The sequence below is a fragment of the Trichomonas vaginalis genome, chromosome II (genome assembly GCF_026262505.1).
Source record: "Trichomonas vaginalis G3 chromosome II, whole genome shotgun sequence".
Lineage (NCBI taxonomy): Eukaryota > Parabasalia > Trichomonadida > Trichomonadidae > Trichomonas > Trichomonas vaginalis.
Window position 1 is genome coordinate 5,664,044 of NC_067204.1, and position 20,862 is coordinate 5,684,905.

General features: G+C 35.4%; 6 protein-coding genes and 2 pseudogenes across 8 annotated transcripts, besides 3 other annotated features; 5 read left to right on the forward strand and 3 right to left on the reverse strand.

The window, feature by feature from the left end:
• Window positions 1-178: part of a mobile genetic element that runs on past the window's edge.
• Window positions 179-711: 533 nt separating this feature from the next.
• On the reverse strand, window positions 712-7,732 carry TVAGG3_0492270 (negative regulation of centriole-centriole cohesion; the record flags this gene model as incomplete). Its single annotated transcript, XM_051236243.1, has 1 exon — window positions 1,079-7,708. One exon carries the CDS (start codon window positions 7,706-7,708, stop codon window positions 1,079-1,081), a length of 6,630 nt encoding a protein of 2,209 aa, XP_051094067.1.
• Window positions 7,733-7,973: 241 nt separating this feature from the next.
• Window positions 7,974-8,814: a mobile genetic element.
• Window positions 8,815-8,922: 108 nt separating this feature from the next.
• Window positions 8,923-20,862: part of a mobile genetic element that runs on past the window's edge.
• On the forward strand, window positions 10,464-10,599 carry TVAGG3_0492300 (annotated as a pseudogene). Its single transcript has one exon. A coding segment is annotated over exon 1 (136 nt).
• Window positions 12,215-13,209, forward strand: TVAGG3_0492310 (annotated as a pseudogene). Its single transcript has one exon. A coding segment is annotated over exon 1 (995 nt).
• TVAGG3_0492320 (uncharacterized protein) lies at window positions 16,767-17,864 on the forward strand (the record flags this gene model as incomplete). Its single annotated transcript, XM_051236244.1, has 1 exon — window positions 16,767-17,864. One exon carries the CDS (start codon window positions 16,767-16,769, stop codon window positions 17,862-17,864), a length of 1,098 nt encoding a protein of 365 aa, XP_051094068.1.
• TVAGG3_0492330 (protein of unknown function, DUF4108 family) lies at window positions 17,900-18,319 on the forward strand (the record flags this gene model as incomplete). Its single annotated transcript, XM_051236245.1, has 1 exon — window positions 17,900-18,319. One exon carries the CDS (start codon window positions 17,900-17,902, stop codon window positions 18,317-18,319), a length of 420 nt encoding a protein of 139 aa, XP_051094069.1.
• Window positions 18,336-18,800, reverse strand: TVAGG3_0492340 (uncharacterized protein; the record flags this gene model as incomplete). Its single annotated transcript, XM_051236246.1, has 1 exon — window positions 18,336-18,800. The coding sequence occupies one exon, from the start codon at window positions 18,798-18,800 to the stop codon at window positions 18,336-18,338; it is 465 nt and encodes a 154-aa protein (XP_051094070.1).
• TVAGG3_0492350 (protein of unknown function, DUF4106 family) lies at window positions 19,017-19,712 on the forward strand (the record flags this gene model as incomplete). The annotated part of the gene is made up of 1 exon (XM_051236247.1): window positions 19,017-19,712. The coding sequence occupies one exon, from the start codon at window positions 19,017-19,019 to the stop codon at window positions 19,710-19,712; it is 696 nt and encodes a 231-aa protein (XP_051094071.1).
• TVAGG3_0492360 (organellar and viral DNA polymerase type B) lies at window positions 19,893-20,213 on the reverse strand (the record flags this gene model as incomplete). Its single annotated transcript, XM_051236248.1, has 1 exon — window positions 19,893-20,213. One exon carries the CDS (start codon window positions 20,211-20,213, stop codon window positions 19,893-19,895), a length of 321 nt encoding a protein of 106 aa, XP_051094072.1.

Sequence of the window (20,862 nt, forward strand, 5' to 3'; positions counted from 1 at the left end):
AAACAACAAGCAATTTAACTTACATTCAAATTTATTTGTGTTATATTCAATCTTCTCAAAACTTATAATTTTCGGCTATAGCATGATTATATGCTATATAATATAATAAACATATAATAGTATCATTCTTTCAATTATTTGAAGAGAAAACCGAAAAAATCTATTTTCGGTCTATAACACCATAAACTACGTAGTGAAGTTGAAGAGTGAAAGGGTCTCCTAAATAGTCATGTGATTTTATCCCAAGCATATGGGGATTCTAAATTTTTGTCCCTATCGTTATCCCAATTGAATTTTTTTTTGGAATTTAAAAATTTTTTTTCTCCATGTAAACTTAAATTTTAATTTTTACCACTAAAATGCAATATTTCAACAAATTAATGAGTAATAATATTTTAATTTATAATAATTATTATAAATCTCCTCAATTTAATGTAATTATTGTATTAATTTTTGTTGAAAATATAAAATCTTCAAGTAAATGATGTGAATTTAATATTTTTAGAATGTTGTTTAATTGTACTATATTATGCATGTAAAATTTTGTTACAATACATTTTATATGGGATCCCCATTGCCCAATTGAGAGAAAATTGAGAGGTGGGATTGGGCTAGCCCAATTCAAAATATCCCAGGTGGAAATAAAAAAATTAACAATTCAACATAAAAAAGCATCTTAAATAATAATGATAAAAAGAAATTTTGTATGAATTTCAATCAAATTTGTTTTTATTCAACTTAAGAAATCACTTCATTAATGAAAGAAGTCGGGTTCACAACATATCCCGATCTTGAAACGAAACAACATGTTTTTTTGATGCCCTAAACGGGGGGGGGGGTCGCCAGCAAAAAAAAAGATGTCAAAATTTATCCCAAAAATTTAAAAAAAATCGAAGAAAGTGCATCCCAGGGATTATAAAATTTAAGTTTTCACATCTCTACTCCTAAATATCCACTTATATTTTAGCATATTCTTGAAGATATCAAAAATTAAAATGCTTTCTATTTATTAAAATTCCAAACTTAATTTTTAAAATTATATATTTATAAATAAAATAAAAAATAAAGATAAAAAGAATTAGATAAATACGTTGTAAACTAAATGATCAGCTTGTTCTTTGGAAATAATCACATTATCCATCTCGAAGAACAGAGAGTTCAATATCGATGTTAACTGGTATTCTTCGTTCTTGATTCTTGAGTTCCTAAGAAGTAAACCCGTGAATCGAGCATCATTGACAACTTCGAAGATTTGTTTGCCAAACTTGTTTCCGATGGCATCGAAACATCCTAATCCATTCGGTTGTTCCGTGAACAAGTTAATAGCAAATTCGATAAGAACTTGTGGAGCACCGACCTTCAAGAAAACAAGAAGAATTGCAGAGAGATTGACTAAATTAGCACCGTAATCAAGGCGTGAGATTTCTTCGGATTTAGATGGTTCTTTGATAACTCTGAATGCCGAAATGATCTGTTCATCTGACTTAGTTGTTGCAAGTTTCTCTAATGCTTGTGTCAAGCCGTACTTAGCGTAACATGCCAAGATAGCTGCAGCAGACAGACTTGGTTGTTGTTGCAATGGAAGTGCTGTACATGTCTCGAGATATTCAACAAGAGAACTGTTGATGTATTGTGTAATTCCTTGTGTTGTTCCTTGGTGATCTGAATATTGTTTCAGAGCAGAAACAACTAAATCTCCACATGCTGCGTTGTTGTCTCGAGCACCTAATGCGATGCCAATGAAATACAACTTGGCAGATAATTCAATAGTCATGTTGATCAAACTCAATCCTAAAATGATTGGAGTGACTAAGATTTCTTCGCAATCACGAAGTTTCTGGACTAAGTCATTTGCATAGGAACTTGGATCAACTGCAAATGCTGCTGAATAAATAATTCCTTGTGCACAAAGTAATGGAGTGTCACGTTTTTTGATATCATTTGAAAACATGTCAAACAACTTTCTTTTGATTGAACTGTTCTGGAGATTGTTGATAGCAGCGGATATGATTTCTGCAACACATCTAGCGGACGATGTCCACTTGTAGGTGTCTTTCAATGTCTTGAAATCTTCACTGCCATCTGTGTTGACAAATGACTGGATGATGAAATCAAAATCAAACTGAATTCCGCTTCCTGACTGACGGAATAATTCGTGGATGATGTTCATTAATATCGGTGACATCTTCTGGAGAATGGATGTATCAAAGATAAGCCTGGACTTGGTGCAGTTGTATATCAAAACCGCTCCTGTGCTCTCAAAATCAAACATGTGAAGTGAAATCATCGAAGTCAAAACTCCTCTCAAAAAGTCAATATGATCTTTATCGTTGTTGTCAAGAATTTCTGTGAATTTCCTGCAGACAGATTGAGAAACGAAAGAAGGTTTAATTGCTGCCAACTGTGCAGGGATCTCTACAAATGTTGATTCGTTCCTTTCGAAGATGATATCGACGAGAGTTTCGATGATAAAATCGTTTTGACAAAGGGATGGCCAGACATACTCAGGATAGCAGACTTGGTCTGATCCCTTCATGTTGTTGTACATTTCGATGAACTCAGAAATCAAATTCTTCGGAGGATCAGACTGGTTTGCGAAACATTTGATCCATGGAACTAAGAAATAGAAAATTGTTGGCAAAACTTTTGATTTCACGTATTTCGCGGCGTTGAAGAACTCCGACATGAAATCATTGACATTCTCCGCATTGCATGATGCCAAATCTGTTGATATCTCTCTGACATATTTTGACAGATTATTTGGCAAAATGTCATATTGAATTTTGTCAACAGAAACATTGTGAGAAAACTGGAAAGACACGAACACAGCGTAGATCAAATCAAGAGCAGCCTTCTTCAAAGAAAGAGATGATTCAGGACCAATGATATTGATGAATGCTAAGTTAAGCATCATCCATTGCAATGTAGATGAGTTTACATTAACACTTTGAATTGCATTGTTGATTGTTCTCGATCTAAGTGTTAATTGGTAAGCAGCATCATACATTGGAGAACTGACAGGAACTCTCATGGAATAGACAATACCACTCTTCATAGTAATGGTAAGATTGAACTCATCCATGTGCTGTTTGCTTCCCAAAGATTTTTCAAAGTCTTTAATTTGGTCGGCCATTATAACTCTTACGGGCGTGAATGGATGTCCTGCAATTTCTACATTGTCTCCGATGATTTGGAGAGAGTGTTCGTGGAGTCTTATTTTTGTTGGATCTCCATTTAACACTACGGAATAAACAGCCTGTGCTTCAGAGAATGACTCGTAAGTTGAAGGAGGAATAGATGTCGGTGTGTTTCCTAATATTCTAGTGAGTTTTGCAACGGAATCAATCACTTCAAATCTCTGTGGTTTTGTGAATAACTGCTGATCCTCTTTGACGAAAACAGCAAATTCGTTTGGAGGTTCAATAATCAAGTACTGTTTGATGTTCTGTGTCGAAGGAGGCATTATTGCGTATGTCTGCAACATTGTCTGATTAGGAATACGACTTGGATCGAATCCTGTCAAACACAAACATACATAACACTGTTGTGATTCGTCTTTTCTCAGTGCTTTGAACAGTAACTGCGCAACAATTCTTGGATCTCTAACTGACGAAAGTTTGTTGAAATGAATGTAAATGACGCCATTTCCATCTGGAGCTGTTTTCTCGTCCTTGTAAATGGCTTCTTCAAGTTGCTGGACTTGGTCGGGTGGAAATGTCATGTTCATGAGCTCTTCGTAGCCAGATGCGCCGGCTTCATCTGATTTGAACATCTTCTTAGCAGCATTCGATGGCTGGCCCATGGCTCTGATCTTTGTGATGAATCTCTTTGCGTTCGCGTGGTCGTCGCTCGCTGGATCGAGAGATTCGATTAATGGAGTTAAGTTTTTGAGAATTGGATAAACTTCGGAGTGGATATTAGCGATTGTTTGGGCTGCATCGATGGTAATTGGTGGTGGTTCGTGGGAAACTTGCTTCTGAACGAGACCTCGGAACATTTGATTGATGGAATCTTGTGTCCACTTGGCGAGATCGTTGTAAGGAGCAAGATAAGTGTATTTGTCATCAAGTCTGCCCTTGAGAATTGAAGACATGATGACATTTGAAGTTTGCATGAGAACATCTCTTGGTTGATCGCCAACTGGTGAGGTAATTCCAACCATTGAGACATTGGAGAAGGATGGGATGATGAAACGAAGGAAGAGGAAGGAAGATAAGATTGAATAAGCAAATTCTCCGACTTTTTCAAACACCTTTTCGAAGATGATCTGTGAGGCGTAGGTTAATGAGTCTGGCATGGTTGTCTGGCCATCCAAAATGGCTTGGACCGTTTTCTGAAGTAATTGTCTGAAATTCTCGGTGTTGACCTCTATCGTCTGGCCTTCAGGGAGCTTTGCCGGGTTCACAATGAAGCCAACATTGTTTTCGCACGATGCAATCACTTCATCGAAAATTGGTCGCAAGGTTTGTTTCAGCCAATCCATGGCAACGAACCTCGGCCAGTGACCTACGGCTCTCGCTGGTACTTGGTTGCCTCTGAAAATGGTGTTCTTGTTCGAATCATCGATAGGTTGTAATTCGACATCGACCATTCGGGCAAAGTATTCGTACGCGCGGCCTGAGAGAAGGGCGGCTTCGAGGGCGGCCTTAGCGAAATGCTCGGCTCTGGAGTATTCGATGTTATTTCCGATAATTTCGATTAATTTCAACGAACCAGAGAAGAGAATATCTACGAGAGTGACTTCTTCTGTGACTGCTTCTGCTGTTCCGACGACTCTTATCTCTGGAACTTTGAAAACTGCAGCAACTGATGCAAGAAATGCAGTTCTAACTGAATCGGTGTTATCAAAACCCATAGAGAGACAGTGTCCGATAGCGATGGAAAGGTTCTGCTTGAGAAGGGCAGCGAGAACTGGAATAATTTGTTTGGCAGAATTTGGTTCTTTCTCCAAACGGTTCTTGATACTTGCGAAATAGAACAAGAACTGCTTTTCTGCCTCTTGGGCAGCACCTTTCGGATCTGCGATATCAACGCACTCAATAAGGGAAAGTTCATCGAGGATAAGGGCCAAAGCTTCATGAATTAAGTTGATGAAGTCTCTGGTACCTTCGTTAGATTGCGGAAGCCATGTTAAAATGGTCTTTGAAATAGAATGGCCCATCTTTGGTTCGAAAGGCTTTCCTTTCTCGTTAGCGAGCCTGACCATGGCGAGTAATGTCCTCAAACAGATCAATTTTGTGGATTCTCCCTGAGTAACATCGCATAATGAGACAATCTTCTTTCCTAGCTGGCCAAAGATACCCTGGTTGATCATTTCCGGTGTCCAGTAGATGATCTGTGAGCAAACACCACGAATAAGGTTAAGAATATTGTTCAAGAAAATAATATTTTTCTGATTCATGTTGAAAGTACCATCGTTATTTGAGAATTGTCTGAAATATCCCAAAAGGATGGTCATCAGAGGGTTGTAGTGACGTGGAGCCAGGCATGTCGGAATTGCAGACGTTGCAATTTGTCCGATATCGCTATCGTTCTGTAGAAATACCTTCATTTGGTTGAACAAGTGAATTGTTTGGTCAAAAACGATAGAAAAGATCATCGAAATTACAGAAATGAATTCTGCGTCCAAATCAAAGCCTGTAGTATCTAATTCGAGTTCAGGAGGCTGTACTAATGTAATATTCGCATCGAGTTTCTTGCAAATTGCCATGAAATAGCTGAAAAGTGCGTTATACACCAAATTAATACCAGGAGTTGGGTTTGGAACGGTCTTGAGGATGTTGCAGACACCGATTGGTATCTTCTTTGGATCCTTCTTATCACGAGCGTCCGAAACCAAACGTTGATAATCATCAACTGGCATTTTCGAGGAAAGTAAATCGGGAGCGACGTGTACGATTTCGACGAGTGTATACATCATGCTAATACCGATCGAAATGATGTTCCTCTTTGAAGAAGCGAAGAACATTAAAGCAAATGTTTCCAATTCTTGCAAAAGAGGCAAAAGAAGCTTAGCAAGCTGTTCTGTAATATTCGCTTCCTGTTGGAAGATTTGAAGTAACGATTCGGATATAGCGTGGATGATTTCTGGTATGTGCATATCGAAATAAGCAGGTTTATACATGCCCAATGTAGTATAGCGTTTGAGTAAGAACGAAATGAATCTCTTGTAGATGAGGAGTGTAACCTCGTCGAGTACTGATTCCTGTGTAAATTCTGTATTGAAAAATGCGACGTAAGAAAATTGTTGGTTGACCTCTGGATACTTGGCCACGTAAGAGAATAATATCTCACAGATGTCAGGATCCGAGAAAATGGCGGTTCTCATGAAGAAAGGATAAGCTTGGAAGCCTGTGATGATATGTGGGAGTAATGAAGTGGATTTCGGATCGGGGATTGGTTTTCTGATAATCTCCAAGGTCTGCGGGATAAGGCTTTGTATGAAACCTTTCGAGAAATCAGGGAATGGATTGGCCGTCTTACAAAACCTCTTAATTATGAGAGCCATTGTAAGAGAATGGTTGTTATCATGCTGTGTGATATATTGGATGACATCTTTTGTGAAGAACTGTGGGTTATTGAAGAGAATTGCGATTGGGAAGAAAATCTTCTGAACTTTAGCGAAATCTCCGGGTTGATCCGGTAAACTTGTGAAGTTATTCTTCACGAAGTTGGGGAATTGGAGATGTAAGAAGCGTAAAATGATTTTATGAGCTGATGAAACTGCAAATGCATGGAAATAGACTAAAATAGACTGTATTGTAGCGTTGGATAATTTTGATTCTTTCTGGGCATAGAAATCTTTGTATCTTTGGATGAAATCTAAGCGAGGAATTGTTTCTCCGGAAGAAAGTTGAGAGTTTGGAAGAAGAATGGAAAGAGCTGCAATTGCTGGCCATGCAAAGGGATTATTTGAGGTATTCCATGAGGAAATCTGGCCTTGAATTGAAGCCGCCAACATAATATCACTTCTGAGTGTAAGGAAATCGGAAAATGCGACTGGATCGCGCTGGAAGGCAGCAAGTAATGTCGATGCCATCATCTGGCAGAATGGTTCTCTGTATTTATCGGTAATAAGGTTAACGTTGGAAGCAATAGGCTTTAAGAAGTTGATAACGTGATCAATGGAAGCAGGCATATACTTCCATGGTTTAAGGCTGATCTGTATTACCTTAAGCGATGCACCTGCGACGATATCAGATTGATATGCGTTTAAAAAGTAGGTATAAATCAAAGAACTGTGAGAGCCGATCGCAGATAAAAATGACTTAAACGTTTTTTGAACGAATGTTGTATAAATATCAAAGTCATTACCGAAAATTATTGTTGATTGGGAAATAATTTGACGTCCGAGCATTTCATCTGCAACTTCTTCACCAGGAGAAATTGGACGACTGTTAATGCATGAAGCAGCAAGAGTATAATAAATACAAAGTCGATTTATAACAGGGAACGGAAGTCCGCTTGTTTTCTTTTTCAAAATGCCATCGGTAGTATTAAATATAAGCTTCAGAGCACCGATAATACGATTTGCACTGAAACGGTGCATCAAAATTAATTCTTTCTTTGCAAATTTATCGAGAAATCGATGTGGAGCATATACTTTGGATTCGATAGCTTCATAGGCGGTAACTGGATGGTCATTTATAACCTTTTCTATTTTCGTTGTAAGTTGCTGGAACAAGTTAGGTTCCGAACTTTCCGCCATAAGTTATGAAATTTTTTGAAGCGGTTTATGATAACTTTCATATAAAATTGATTGGGGATAACAGTAAATTGAGTATTAATTATATAATGCGGGAAACGAAATATTTCAAGCTAATTTCAAAAATACATTAAAAGTGTCAAAAAAAATAAGCGGATAGAAATTGGATAATTAGAACGTCATGTTTATGTTAAGCATTAATAGAATTATCTGTCGAGAACGGTTTTTGTTATAGACCGAAAATAGATTTTTTCGGTTTTCTCTTCTGTTATAGACCGAAAATAGATTTTTTCGGTTTTCTCTTCAAATAATTGAAAGAATGATACTATTATATGTTTATTATATTATATAGCATATAATCATGCTATAGCCGAAAATTATAAGTTTTGAGAAGATTGAATATAACACAAATAAATTTGAATGTAAGTTAAATTGCTTGTTGTTTTTAATAGCTATTTAATGAGAAATCCAATATTGCAAAATTCAAATTGAATGATTGAAAGAACAGAAAAAGTCATTCTTTTCAATTTCGAATATGTTTCATTGTATTTATAATTATATGGCAAATAAGATATTTAAACTTTGATTTTTGAAGGAAAATTCACAAAATTGAATAAATTCAAATAATTTTTATTCAAAAATAAACTAGTTATTTGAGTTTAATACTAATTACTATTCAAACTACAAAGTTTGTAATTTAAAATATTTTGTGAGATCAGATTGAATTAATTCAAGGTTCTTTTCAATTAATATTAATGACCATATTACGCATTTTCGAACATTCTAAACCAAAATATATTAAAAATGGGAGACGAATGTTAAATTTGCTAGACATGGGGGAGTTGTCTGCAAAGTTTTAGCTCTTATCTCTAACAAAAAATTAATTTTTAAAAAAATGACCGAATACGTTTCACAGCGAGAAAAAAATAAAAGGCAAGATAGAATTTTTCTAGAATAAAGAAGTTGTTTACCGAGTTTTAGCTCTTATCTCTAACAAAAAATTAATTTTAAAAAAAATGACCGAATACGTTTCACAGCGAGAAAAAAATAAAAGGCAAGATAGAATTTTCTAGACATAAAGAAGTTGTCTACCAAGTGTCAGCTGTTACTTCTTCTCAATACTGATATAAAATACAAATCTTTATTATTTATTTAACCTTTATTGTTTCATTAAACTTCATTTATTTTATATTATAGTTTTATTCTTTTAGCAAAAAAAAAAAAAAAAAAAAAAAAAAAAAAAAAAGGGTAGTGGGGCTTCCAGGCACTTCGTGCCTTCTAGCCCTGAAGATGTTTAGTATAAATGAAGTCTTAGAGGACAAACATGACTATGAGTTTTGATATGACAAGATAGAATATGAGAGAGGTCCTATAAACCGGAGAAAGTGTTATATAAACATCTGTCATATTACTCAGAATATTATACAGAATTCAATAAAAATATATTTTAGGTGAAGAGGTGAGATTTCACCTGTTTTTTCACCTCATTTTTCACCTCTTGAATTTTCATGAATTTCATCGTAAAGACTTTGTCAAAACTTCATCGTAAAGACTTTGTCAAGATTTCTTCGTAAAGACTTTGTCAAAACTTCATCGTAAAGACTTTGTCAAGATTTCTTCGTAAAGACTTTGTCAAAACTTCATCGTAAAGACTTTGTCAAAACTTCATCGTAAAGACTTTGTCAAGATTTCTTCGTAAAGACTTTGTCAAGATTTCTTCGTAAAGACTTTGTCAAAACTTCATCGTAAATGAGCGTAAATCAGACAAAAATATATTTTAGGGTAGAAGGGTATATCTACCCGTTTTCTACCCTCTTCTACCCATATGTACTTACTGAAAAAGTATGTGTTCCATCTGTCATTTTACTCAGAATTTTACACCAAAAAATAATGTTTAGGTGAAGAGGTGAGATTTCACCTGTTTTTTCACCTAATTTTCACCCTCTTGAATTTTCATGAAATTTACACCAAAAATATACTACTAGGGTCATTTACGAAGAAATCTCAACAAGTCTTTACGATGAAATCTTGACAAAGTCTTTACGAAGAAATCTCAACAAAGTCTTTACGAAGAAATCTCAACAAAAACATAGACAAGAAAGTTCATGAGAAATTAGATGAAGAAGTCTTAACAAAGTCTTTACGAAGAAATTCATGAAAATTCAAGAGGTGAGAAATGAGGTGAAAAAAGAGGTGAAATCTCACTCTTCACCTAAAATATATTTTTGGGTCATTTACGAAGAAATCTCAACAAAGTCTTTACGAAGAAATCTCAACAAAGTCTTTACGAAGAAATCTCAACAAAGTCTTTACGAAGAAGTCACAATAAAACATCTGTCAAAAACCGCTTTTTAACTTCACTTAAAATGCCACGTAAGCTACGTAAGAATATACGTAAAGGAAGAGAGCATTGAAACATCCAATAGTAAAACTGACACCACAACAACAGTTGCAACAACAAATTATGAATGACCCCACTATGTTGCAACAAATGTCAAGCAATCTATGCTTTTAAACCGAGTTGTTGGTGCACAGAGTGGAGGTTTAAGAGCGGCACTTTTAGCGAAAATGGCAGGCTATGGTGGAGCTGCAGACGGAACAGCTTATAACCCTCAAAGTCAAATGAATTTGAGTTCACTCAAAAATCAAATAACAGATGTCAAAAAGTCAAACATAGACATACAGAAGCAAATAAGTGAAAACGAAAAGAAACTAGAATATGACAGACACACAAAGAAACTCAATGAGTTAAACGTAGAGAAAAAGAAGAAAGAAGAACAACTGAAAGAACTAAGTACAGAGCAATATGCGAAAAAAGTGTCAGAAAAAGCAGCAGAAGTAGCAAAAATGGAACAAGATGTCATAAATTTGAAAAACCATACTACTCAATATAAAGTACTGAAAGATGAAGAGATAAAACAAAAAGCCCTGAAGACATATATGGATAGCGATGAGTATAAAAAAGAAGTTGAAGCAAATGTAAAGGCAGAAAACTTTTACAGTTGCAAAACCAAACCGTACAGTATGAAAACTTAGCACAAGAAAGTAAAAATAACGACGCAGCCATGCAAAAGGCAATGAAAAGCGCAGAATATATAAAAGCTAACAATGACTGGTTAGATGCCCAAGCCAACGCTAAAGCAGCCCAGCTTATAGGGTCAATAAGGACAAAAATACAAGCGGATGAAGACAGTTCAAATGAAGCTTTAACAAATGCTGACTTTAAGAACGCCTTCGAAGCTCTTCATAGTAAGGTGAAACAAGTGAACGACTTCTCATCTGGAAAGAAACTGAAGTCTGAAGGTTTCGACAAAGAGTTAAAAGAAGTAGCACAAAATATGACGAAAATAACAGATGCAGCAACGAGACAGGCAGTTCAAAGTGCCTATGACGCCGTTAGAGCAACTGTTGTGAAAAGTCAAGAAAAAGAGTTACAACAGACCAAAACAGACCTAGTAAATGCTTTCTTAAAAACGAAAAGTCAGGTAGGACATTATGCTGCAGATGGAACATATGTGCCAGCTGGTGGAACTTATATACCACCAAACCCTCCAAGAGAAGCACCTGCACCAGGACTACCTAGAACATTTACATCGTCACATGGACACAGACACAGGCATGCACCAAAACCAACACCACAACCAACAGTTCAAAACACTGCACCACAACCAACAGTTCAAAACACTGCACCACAACAACCACAAACAGAGCAAGGACATAAAAGAAGTAGAGAACAAGGAAACCAAGAATTCTTAAAAATGCTTAAAGAAGAGTGTGGTTTCCCAGATACTGTTGACTTTAGTGACAGATATAAAGAAGCTATTGGAAAGTTCAAGGATGGAAATACTGACCCGAACCTATTTAGCTTTATGGCTCAGCACCAAAACGGATATAATCTCAAACCTGGAAAATACAAGCTCGCTAAGGGATATGATTTAATAGCATATCATCCAAATGACATGGATGAATTTACTCCGAGATATTTGATGTCAGAGCTAAATGACAATTCAACTTTCGTCATGAAACGCGTAAAAAATAGAGACGGAACGAAAGAACAAAAGCTTATGAATGCGGATGACGTAGATAGGGAAATTGTTGAAAACGGTCTCGGAATATATGAAATGCCAGCAGATGAGGTACAAGAAACTCCACAGGAAGAAGTTCAGATACAACCAGACATGGAAGAAATAGTTCAGCAACAACAGCTAGAAGACCTGAAGGAAACGAACAAGTCACTCCTTTGGAAACTAACTTCACAGAACTAGATGAAGATTTGGAACAGCCGAAAAATCTTGACCCTCAACAAGAGTATGCGGAGAATATGGAATATTTCCAAGAGTCTAAAAAAATTCGGCTGACATAGTAGAAGAATATCGAAAAATGTTTGCCGACATACAAAAGACTCCAACACCAGATGAAAATATTCAGCATAGAATGGAAGTACTGAAAGAAAATGTACACAATACAACAACCCTTTTTACTTACGAGCATTTAACGTTCAATCTTCGGATGAACTCGGTGAAAATAAAAGGTTAAATTTCAAGAAAACATATAGAAATGAAACATTGTTTAAAGTTCATTCAGAACCTAACCAGATGGAAACAAACCTACTTTTGTTTCTGCAGACGATGGAACTACAATGAGATGGGGTCATAAAGCTAATCCAGATAGGTGGTTCATAAACTTACAACCACAATTCCAAGAAGTTGTAGACGCAATGGAAGTCAATGGTGAACGAGATATAGCTGGTATTTTAAGCGCGGCTTTAATGCCATTGAAAGATATGAAAGATGCAGATATTTTGGACCAGTATGAAATGAACATGGCTGATGGAAATATAACACCTGACGTTCTAGAACATTTATCTCAAAGAACTACACAGAACCATAGAGATGGTATATTTGGTGAAGAGTTTAGAAAGAAAGTTAGGGAGGGAGAAGGAAGAGAACCTATTGTACATGACCTTGCAAACGAAAGTTTACAAAATGTCATAAAAACTTACTTTGCAGGCGATGAATCGAGAAGGGATGAATATTTAAAGAAAACTCAAATGGACAGTACCAAATGAAATGTTAGTATTGAAAAACATGTTCCTTGACAAAATAAAACCAACTACAGAAATAAACGACGCAAGACTGAAAGATTGGGTAAAAGCTTTCCCATTCACAAAAGATATTATTGGTAACATGGAAAGAAAACCAGAATGGCTACAAAAACATATATTTGGAAACGAGCTTATTCCATATGGACAAGCTCTGTTTGAAGAGCTTGAACCAGAAACTCAGGAAAGAGTCATGCAAACAATACGCGAAGACTCAAATACAGACTATGACAAACTCTTTCTAGGATATAGGTTACCTGAGATGGGCGACCAGAGCCAAAAGGCAAAAAGGACATGGGAAATTTGCAACATACTAGATGAACATAATGCAAAGATGCAACAACTTCAAGCAGAGGGCAATGAAGGAAAAAGAGAGTTAAAAACTCAGTCAGGAAGAAAGTAAAGCTTGGTCCACGTGGGTTCTATTATGACATATAAATCCAACTATTCTATATTTTTACTCATATGAAATGTACGCCGCTCAGAATATAACGCCAACAGTTTTGGATGCTATGAATGGAAATGTTTCCGAATGGTATAACGAATGCGACAATGCCATTAGAAGGTCAGAAATAGTTCCTGGAACTTACGAATATACAACTGCTGTTTCTTATGGAAACGTAGGTGAGTTTGGAGAAGGTTCTTCAACAACAGTAGATATTGTTGCGACAGGTTTCATATTATTTCTATTGACAACTCATTCTTATACGTGGAACAAGACATTGAAATAAAACCTTCTGCCAAGTTGTCTGACAAGAAAGGTTGCAATGGAATTTTCTATGTCGGATACCAATATGCTCCAGAAGTTTTCATGGGATATAAGATATATTCTAACTCTGACTTAGTTCAAACAGTAACATGGGCAAACTATGAATGGTTCGCTTTGAGAAACTCAGTACAACCACAAGCTAGAGAACAAACAGACCAGTATGCAACTATTGAGAAAATAAGAAGACTTGACCCTAACGTTCCAGGAGTTTATGTTAACCTTTCTGGTTCAGATGGAAATGCTGCCACTAAAGTAAAATTGAAACTTAGAGTTCCTTTGTCATCTTTCCTCATCTTCAGGTTTTTAAGATACTTGCCAAACTGGGCAGGAAAAATTTCTATCGAACTTACTCCAAGCAAAAAACTTAGTCATTGCACCAACACAAGACCCATTCACTCTTACAGACGTAAAGGGAGCAAATCAAACGTCATTCGCCGAATTTTGCAAAGACAAAGTTGACTTAGACTTTGGTTTCTCAAACCTCAACACTGAAGTAAACTATTATTTCAATGCTGCTGGAACTGCTTGGGACCCAGTTAAGTTCACATGCGAAAAATTTGAATGCAAGAGAATAGAAAGCAGACTTGCAGTCTATATGTTGGACCCAGATATTTCAAATGCTTTAGCTGCCAAATATATTGCAGTTCCACTTATGTTCCCTATACACCAAATATCTGTCAAAGACTTTGCAGGTGAAGTTGGAAACCAAAGTGCTGACCCAGGTGCAAGAACAGATATTGCCTTAACAACTGCAATGAAACATGCAGATACTATGTTTGTACTGTTCAGACGAACTATAAATGACTATTCTTGCTTCTACAACCCTGGTATTAAATATCATATAAACATAGATGGCAAATATTATCCAAGAGAAGAATATTCTACAGTTGAGGATATGAGGTCATACAACTTGACATTAGATGCTATGAACTTTAACAACAACTTCACAACAACCATTAACCCTGAAATGCAAAGTTCTATTATGCCATATGTGAAAGTATGGACTCATACAGGAGGTCAAAAAACTCAATATACAAATGGAGACCGTTCAAACTTTTGGCTTGGCATTCCATTGCTGACTCAGAAGACTTTATGGGTGGTATTTCAACTGTTGGTACAGTTCAAATACAATATACTGGTGACAGAGACGGTCCAGATGAATTGAAAGCAAAGAAGTTTACAAAACCAATAGCACTTTTCACGGAAGATGCTCTTTTGAAGATTCGTTCGATGAAACCTGCTGGGGCTCCTCAGATTGGTATAACGACAGCTTCCATCGAGCAGATTTTGGCAGCAGGTCAGTAAGTTGTTCTTGAACTGACTTCTCTCCGTCAAATATTGACAGTACGCCAGTTTTGACATAAAATTGTATTATAAACTTACCTTTAGAAATATCTGTAAGTTTTGTTGTTATATTTTTGTCTGCTTCAAGAACTTTCACCATTCAGTTATACCAACTTTCTTTGCTTTATGAAATATTTTGGTTCAGCAAAGACTGCTATTCTATAACATTTTCCATTGTTTGTGTAAAGAACTACTCTGTCAATGAACTTGTATTGTTTGTGTGTGTAAACTTTGTTTGCTTCAATTCGAAGAGATACTCAAATACGTCCATCTTTTTATTCTAAGTAAAATGTCATTTCCGAAAAATAGAAGCGTAAGTGTTTCAAAAGGTTTAATGGCGATGGCAGAATGTGAAGTTAAATTCACCAACTCAAACAAACAGTCAAAGTGTTGTTGTCAATGTCAAAGAAAGAGATGTTGAAGTGGGGAAACCATACGAAGACGAAGATGGTATAACAATAGTTCCTGTAAAAGAACAACCAACATACCCTGAAGTTAGCAGAGACTTAAGTTCTGTTGCAGATATTCGAAACGACTACCAACAACTTAAAGACAAACTTAAAACTCAGGAGAAGATTTGTCAGGCTTTGGGTATAATGTTAACTTGGTTGAGCACAACCCTGTAAAAGTGAACTCATATGTCATCGCACCTCATGAAGTTTTGAAAGAACTATTGAAACTTTTGACAGAGGCAGACGATATAAACATCAAAGAAATAGAACCCGACGTTAGTTGCTGTGGTGTTTCATATAATGTCATTGACAAGATATACGTTATGAAAGGAGGTGAAACGTTGAACTTAAAATATAGTTTCCCAGACGTCATAAAAATATTTGACGACCACAACATTTCATTAAAATTTAGTTGCTAAGTAAATGGCAGAAGACATAGTGGTTTATACTATTACGACTAAAAACCTGAGTCATATAATTCTATAACAACAAACTTACAAAGTCCTCAAGGACGATATTGTAAACTGACCTTAACACGATGACGACTAAAGCCTGTTTTGCTCTTTTACACCAGAAGATTTTATTGTTGTGAATGGTAAAAAATACTTCTTTGAAGATACTTACTCAGATATACCACCAACAGGTTTTGTTGACTTATTTAATACTTTAAGGACGGATGTAACATGTGCTGCAACTAGAGCAGGTTTCATTATGTTTGGATGTCCGACTGAGTTTAGTATAAACGATATGAGCTATAATACAAAACTTATATCTGGTTTTTACTACCAACAGTTTCCTATAACAGGAAAAGGTGTCATACAAGGTCTATCCGTTCCATTGACTTTAAGTACACCTATTTTATATATTGTTTCAAACTTAGGTTCAAAGTGCTATTCGAATGTCGACAGAAACTACTATGACCAAAAGATACTCATGCATGCGTATAAACAACACTTTCTCTGCTGGTTTGCCTATTGTTCATTCGAATGCAGAGTTTCAGCTTTAGTAAACTCAAACACTTTAGCAAACATAAACTTAACCTTAGTTGACGCAAACTTTGTTCCTGTAAAACTTTTTATGTCCTATGTATTTGTCAATGACGGCAGAAAGTTTCGAATTGGAAGATGCAACTGGTGAAAGTATTGTACTACAAGAACAACTTCAACAACAAATAGCTCAAGAACAACAAATGCAACAAATGGAACAAATGCAACAAAAAGTCAAGAATAAAAAAATATTTTTTTTATTTTTATAAAAATGTACAGAATAGACGTTTCAGATTTTTATGACTTCCAAGCGTTCAGAAATATGTGTCCATTTAGAGACTATAACAAAGCAGTCGAGAATTTGAAACGTTTAGTCATTTATGTCGACTCTGCCCCAGAATGTTATGTTATGAAAGAATGGGATGTTGTCTTTAACAAACCAAGAGCAACCATAGTGTCTGAACAAGAATGTAGACAGAAACTTAAGAAAATAAAAGTTGTACAAGTTGGAATGAAGATGTTAGATGCTTGGGATATCTTATTGTCAAAGTTAGAAGATTTTTCAGTTCGAGGTATAAAGTTTTATACACCATCTCCAAACTTCTATTCTATCTTCACTGGATATAAATACGAACAAGTAGAATGGAAAGAAAATGTTATAGAAGCTTGGTTAGACCATGTCAAAGAAATTATATGCAATGGAAACGAAAGAGTCTATGAGTATATCTTATGTTGGTTTGCAAACATCTTACAACATCCAAGTGCTAAAAATGAAACTGCTCTCATTATAATTGGAAAACAAGGAACAGGTAAGAACACTTTCTTTACAGATATCTTATGCAAACTGTTAGAGGGCTATTCGAACCCTAATATGACAAACTTAGAAAACATCTGCGGTAAATTTAACTCTTCAATAGAGAATATGAAACTTATAGTATGTAACGAACTTCAAAGTATAGATACAACAAAGGTTTTAAACTCAGATGCTTTGAAGAGTCTTATAACAGACAAAGTTGGAGTTGTTGAAAGAAAATATAAAGACCAAAGAGTTTGTGAAAATGTTGCAAATTTCATCATGGTTTCAAACAATGTTGTTCCGATGAAGTTAGAAAGTTCTGACAGAAGATATGTAGTTGTCAGAACGTCAGAAGCTCATATGCAAGATACAGAATATTTTGACGACTTAGCAGAAACTTTGACACCTAACTTTTACAACCACTTGTTCTCATATTTCATGACATTAGATATTTCAAAGTTCAATCCAAGACAAATTCCACATACCGAAGAAAGACAAACATTGTTAGAAGCAAACAAGAGTGTATATGAACTGTTTATAGATGAGACTAACTTTGAGTGTTTAGATGAAAGGTCATTGTACGACTCGTATAAACAGTATTGTCAAGAGTATGGTTATATGGCAGCGTCTAAACGAACATTCTTGGCAAATGTCAAAAGTCTTTTAGACATACAGAACGGCGTATATACAAAGAAAAATTTTTCTGAGTAAATTTAAAAAAAATATTTTTTTATCCGATAGAAAAGATGACGAAATATATTTCAGTCAACAAGTACATGACAGAAGTCAAAGAAGAACTAGACCCATTCGCTTATTTGAATGTTTACTTCTACCATTTTGAAAAGTCTACATTTGACAAAGTTTGGAACATCGAACCAGTTAAGTTTGCTATTGTGACTAAAAATGGTGCGAAATTTGAAGACTTAGACATAGAAGGTTTGTTAGCAGTCAAAGAAAATTTTGACAGAAGGTTTTCAAACCTTAAAGAAGGCAAAGCATACAAACTTGTTATACCTTATGAACCAAAGAAAGCAGACGACTATGAATATTATGAGTCTAAGATAGTTGAAGTTCAAGGTAAATTGGGTAAGAAGATTTTAGAGTCTAAGCCAGTGTTTGCCCCTAAAGAGGAAGAGAACATTGACATTGACCCAGAAATGTTCTAAAAATAAAATTTTATTTTTACATGTCAAATTTCTTCTTCTCTGGCTCTGGTTCTTTCTTCTCTTCTTCTACTTTCTTTTCTTCTACTTTCTTTTCTTTCTTTTCTCTCTTCTTCTTCTTCTCTGGTGGAGTTATGTCAAATTTGGCGCAACCATATTTATGTAAAAGTTCTTTGTCCTTTAATAGCTCATCTATTCTGTTTTCTATTTCATCTTCAAGAACAGCGCATGTGTCTTCTTTGCATTCTAAGAACTTTTGTTGGACTTCATCTTTCCAATCGGCGTCATCTCTGTCAACAAGTCTGTCATTGACAAACTTAAAGACTTCTCTGCTTAATGTTTTATGGTTCTTGTCATATTCCCAGAAACAGAACTTTAGAACAAATTCACCTTTCTTGTTTACACTATGTAAGATTTTATGGTCGACAGAAGTTTTAGAGTCAAAAAGCTTGTCTCGAATATAGATAGCGAAATCGCTAGACATTTTCAAAAAGATAAAAATTTTAATTTTTCTAAAAATATGTTAGAAAAAAAGTTTGCTGACATTGACAAGAAATTTGAGAATGTTTTAAACAAGAACAAGAGGAAGTTGGAAAATGCTCAGATAAAACCCATACATGACAAGTTCTTATTTGCTCAGAATGGTATAACAGGTCTAATCGCACCGCCTGGGTCGGGTAAGACTTTCACTTATCTTAAAATGGCTGCACAACAACAAGAACTAGATGAGAAGAACCCATTCTATGAGTTAGTAGTCATTTGTAGTACTTCTGGTCAATTTGACCAAACCGTCAATTCGTTCAAAGATATTATAAAGAAGTCTAAGTTAGTATGTATAAAGGATACTGAGTTGTTAGATTGGATAAAGAAGTACCAAAGAAGAGTTTTGAAGTATAATGCTATAAATGAGTATATAAATTCTAAGTTCAAAGACCCTAATGAGGAAATGCAGAGAATATTAGAGAAGAAACACTTCAGAAACAAACAGAAAGAGATAGAATACATTTCGAAGAAATTGCAATCTTACGATTGGAAGACATACCCTCATAGGTGTCTTCTTATCTTAGATGATTTCGCCTCTCATCCTTTGCTTAAGAACAGAGAACAAGATATGTGTCGAATTCTTAAGAAGCTCAGACACTTTAACATCTCAGTTGTCATTTGTGTACAGACAGCAAAGAGTTTAAGTAAGGATGTTAAAAGAATACTTACTGACATTATACTTTTCCCTGGATTGTCCGAAGACGATTTCATGGAACTTATGAAAGAGTCCATGGCAGGTAAGTTTGACAGACATGAACTATGGGAGAAGTACAAAGTCATACAAGACCCTCATACTTCTTTCAGAATTCATATCTACGCAAACAAAGTTCAAATTGTAAAAAGTCAAGCTTGAAAAATAAAGAGTTTTGGCGACCAGGGTTTTTTCACTACTCGCTGTTCTTCTCTCGGTTTTCCGAGAGAAGCAAGCATATGAGGAAATTCATGAAATTTCATACGGAATTCAGCAAAAATAATGTTTATGTTAGAATGTTAGATCTAACATGTTTTCTAACATGTTTTCTAACATAACTATTTACAAGCGTTTTACATGGTATATGTTGCGATGGTTCATGACTCTAAACAATTTCGTAGCTTCTATTTCTTCTGTCAGTATGTCAAAAGTTTTAACGATACCGAAAGTTTCTTTATACTTCTTCTTGACGTCAGATAGAAGGAAATCGTCAGCAGTTGGATAGTTTTTGTTCAGAAATGCTAACATGTTCATTTTATCTTCTGCTGGCTTTTCTGCTTCTTTCTTTAAGTCTGCATAGTCGTTTCGCATACGTTCTATCTCTTTGACGGAGTAGTTATATTTCCTCATTGCTGCTTTACATTTTGAACATTGCGGGTTCATTTTTGCGTTATATTCTGAAACCTTACCTGCTAAAACAACTAAGGCGTCAATGGTTTTCTTTAACTCAAACATAGCGGGTCTTATTTGTTCGTTCCATACTTTGCCTCTTCTATCTTTATCTCTTATTTCCCAAACACATTTTGCAACTAACGAAACAAAGTTGTCGTAGGTCTTAAATTCTTCGGATTTGTAAAGGTCAGAGATGTTCTTATATACCATGTCGCAATCTTTGTCCATAACCTTATGGTTGCAATGAAATCCTAGAAACTCATAGTTTACCTTTCGTATGAACTTCTTTATTTCTACTGAGTCAGTTGCTTTGACTTCTATTTCGTCAAATTCGGGAATGGTTAGTTTTTGTTGTTGGATTTCAGGCAATTTGGGTAAATGGTCAATAATGTCCTGCATTTCATAAAGATACTGTTCATTTGTTTCATCTTTCGCACTACAGTCTAAATTACTTGTTAAAAGTTCTTGCTTTATCTTCTGGATTTTTGTTTCGAAAGTATATGAAGAAGGAATGAAGCTTTTCATCTCTACTAACATAGATGTTGGATTCATAACTAGCGAGTTTGGTGCTGTAGTTGCTAACATGTTCTTACAATAAAAATAAAAAAATATTTTTTTAAAAAAACCAACTTTATTTTTT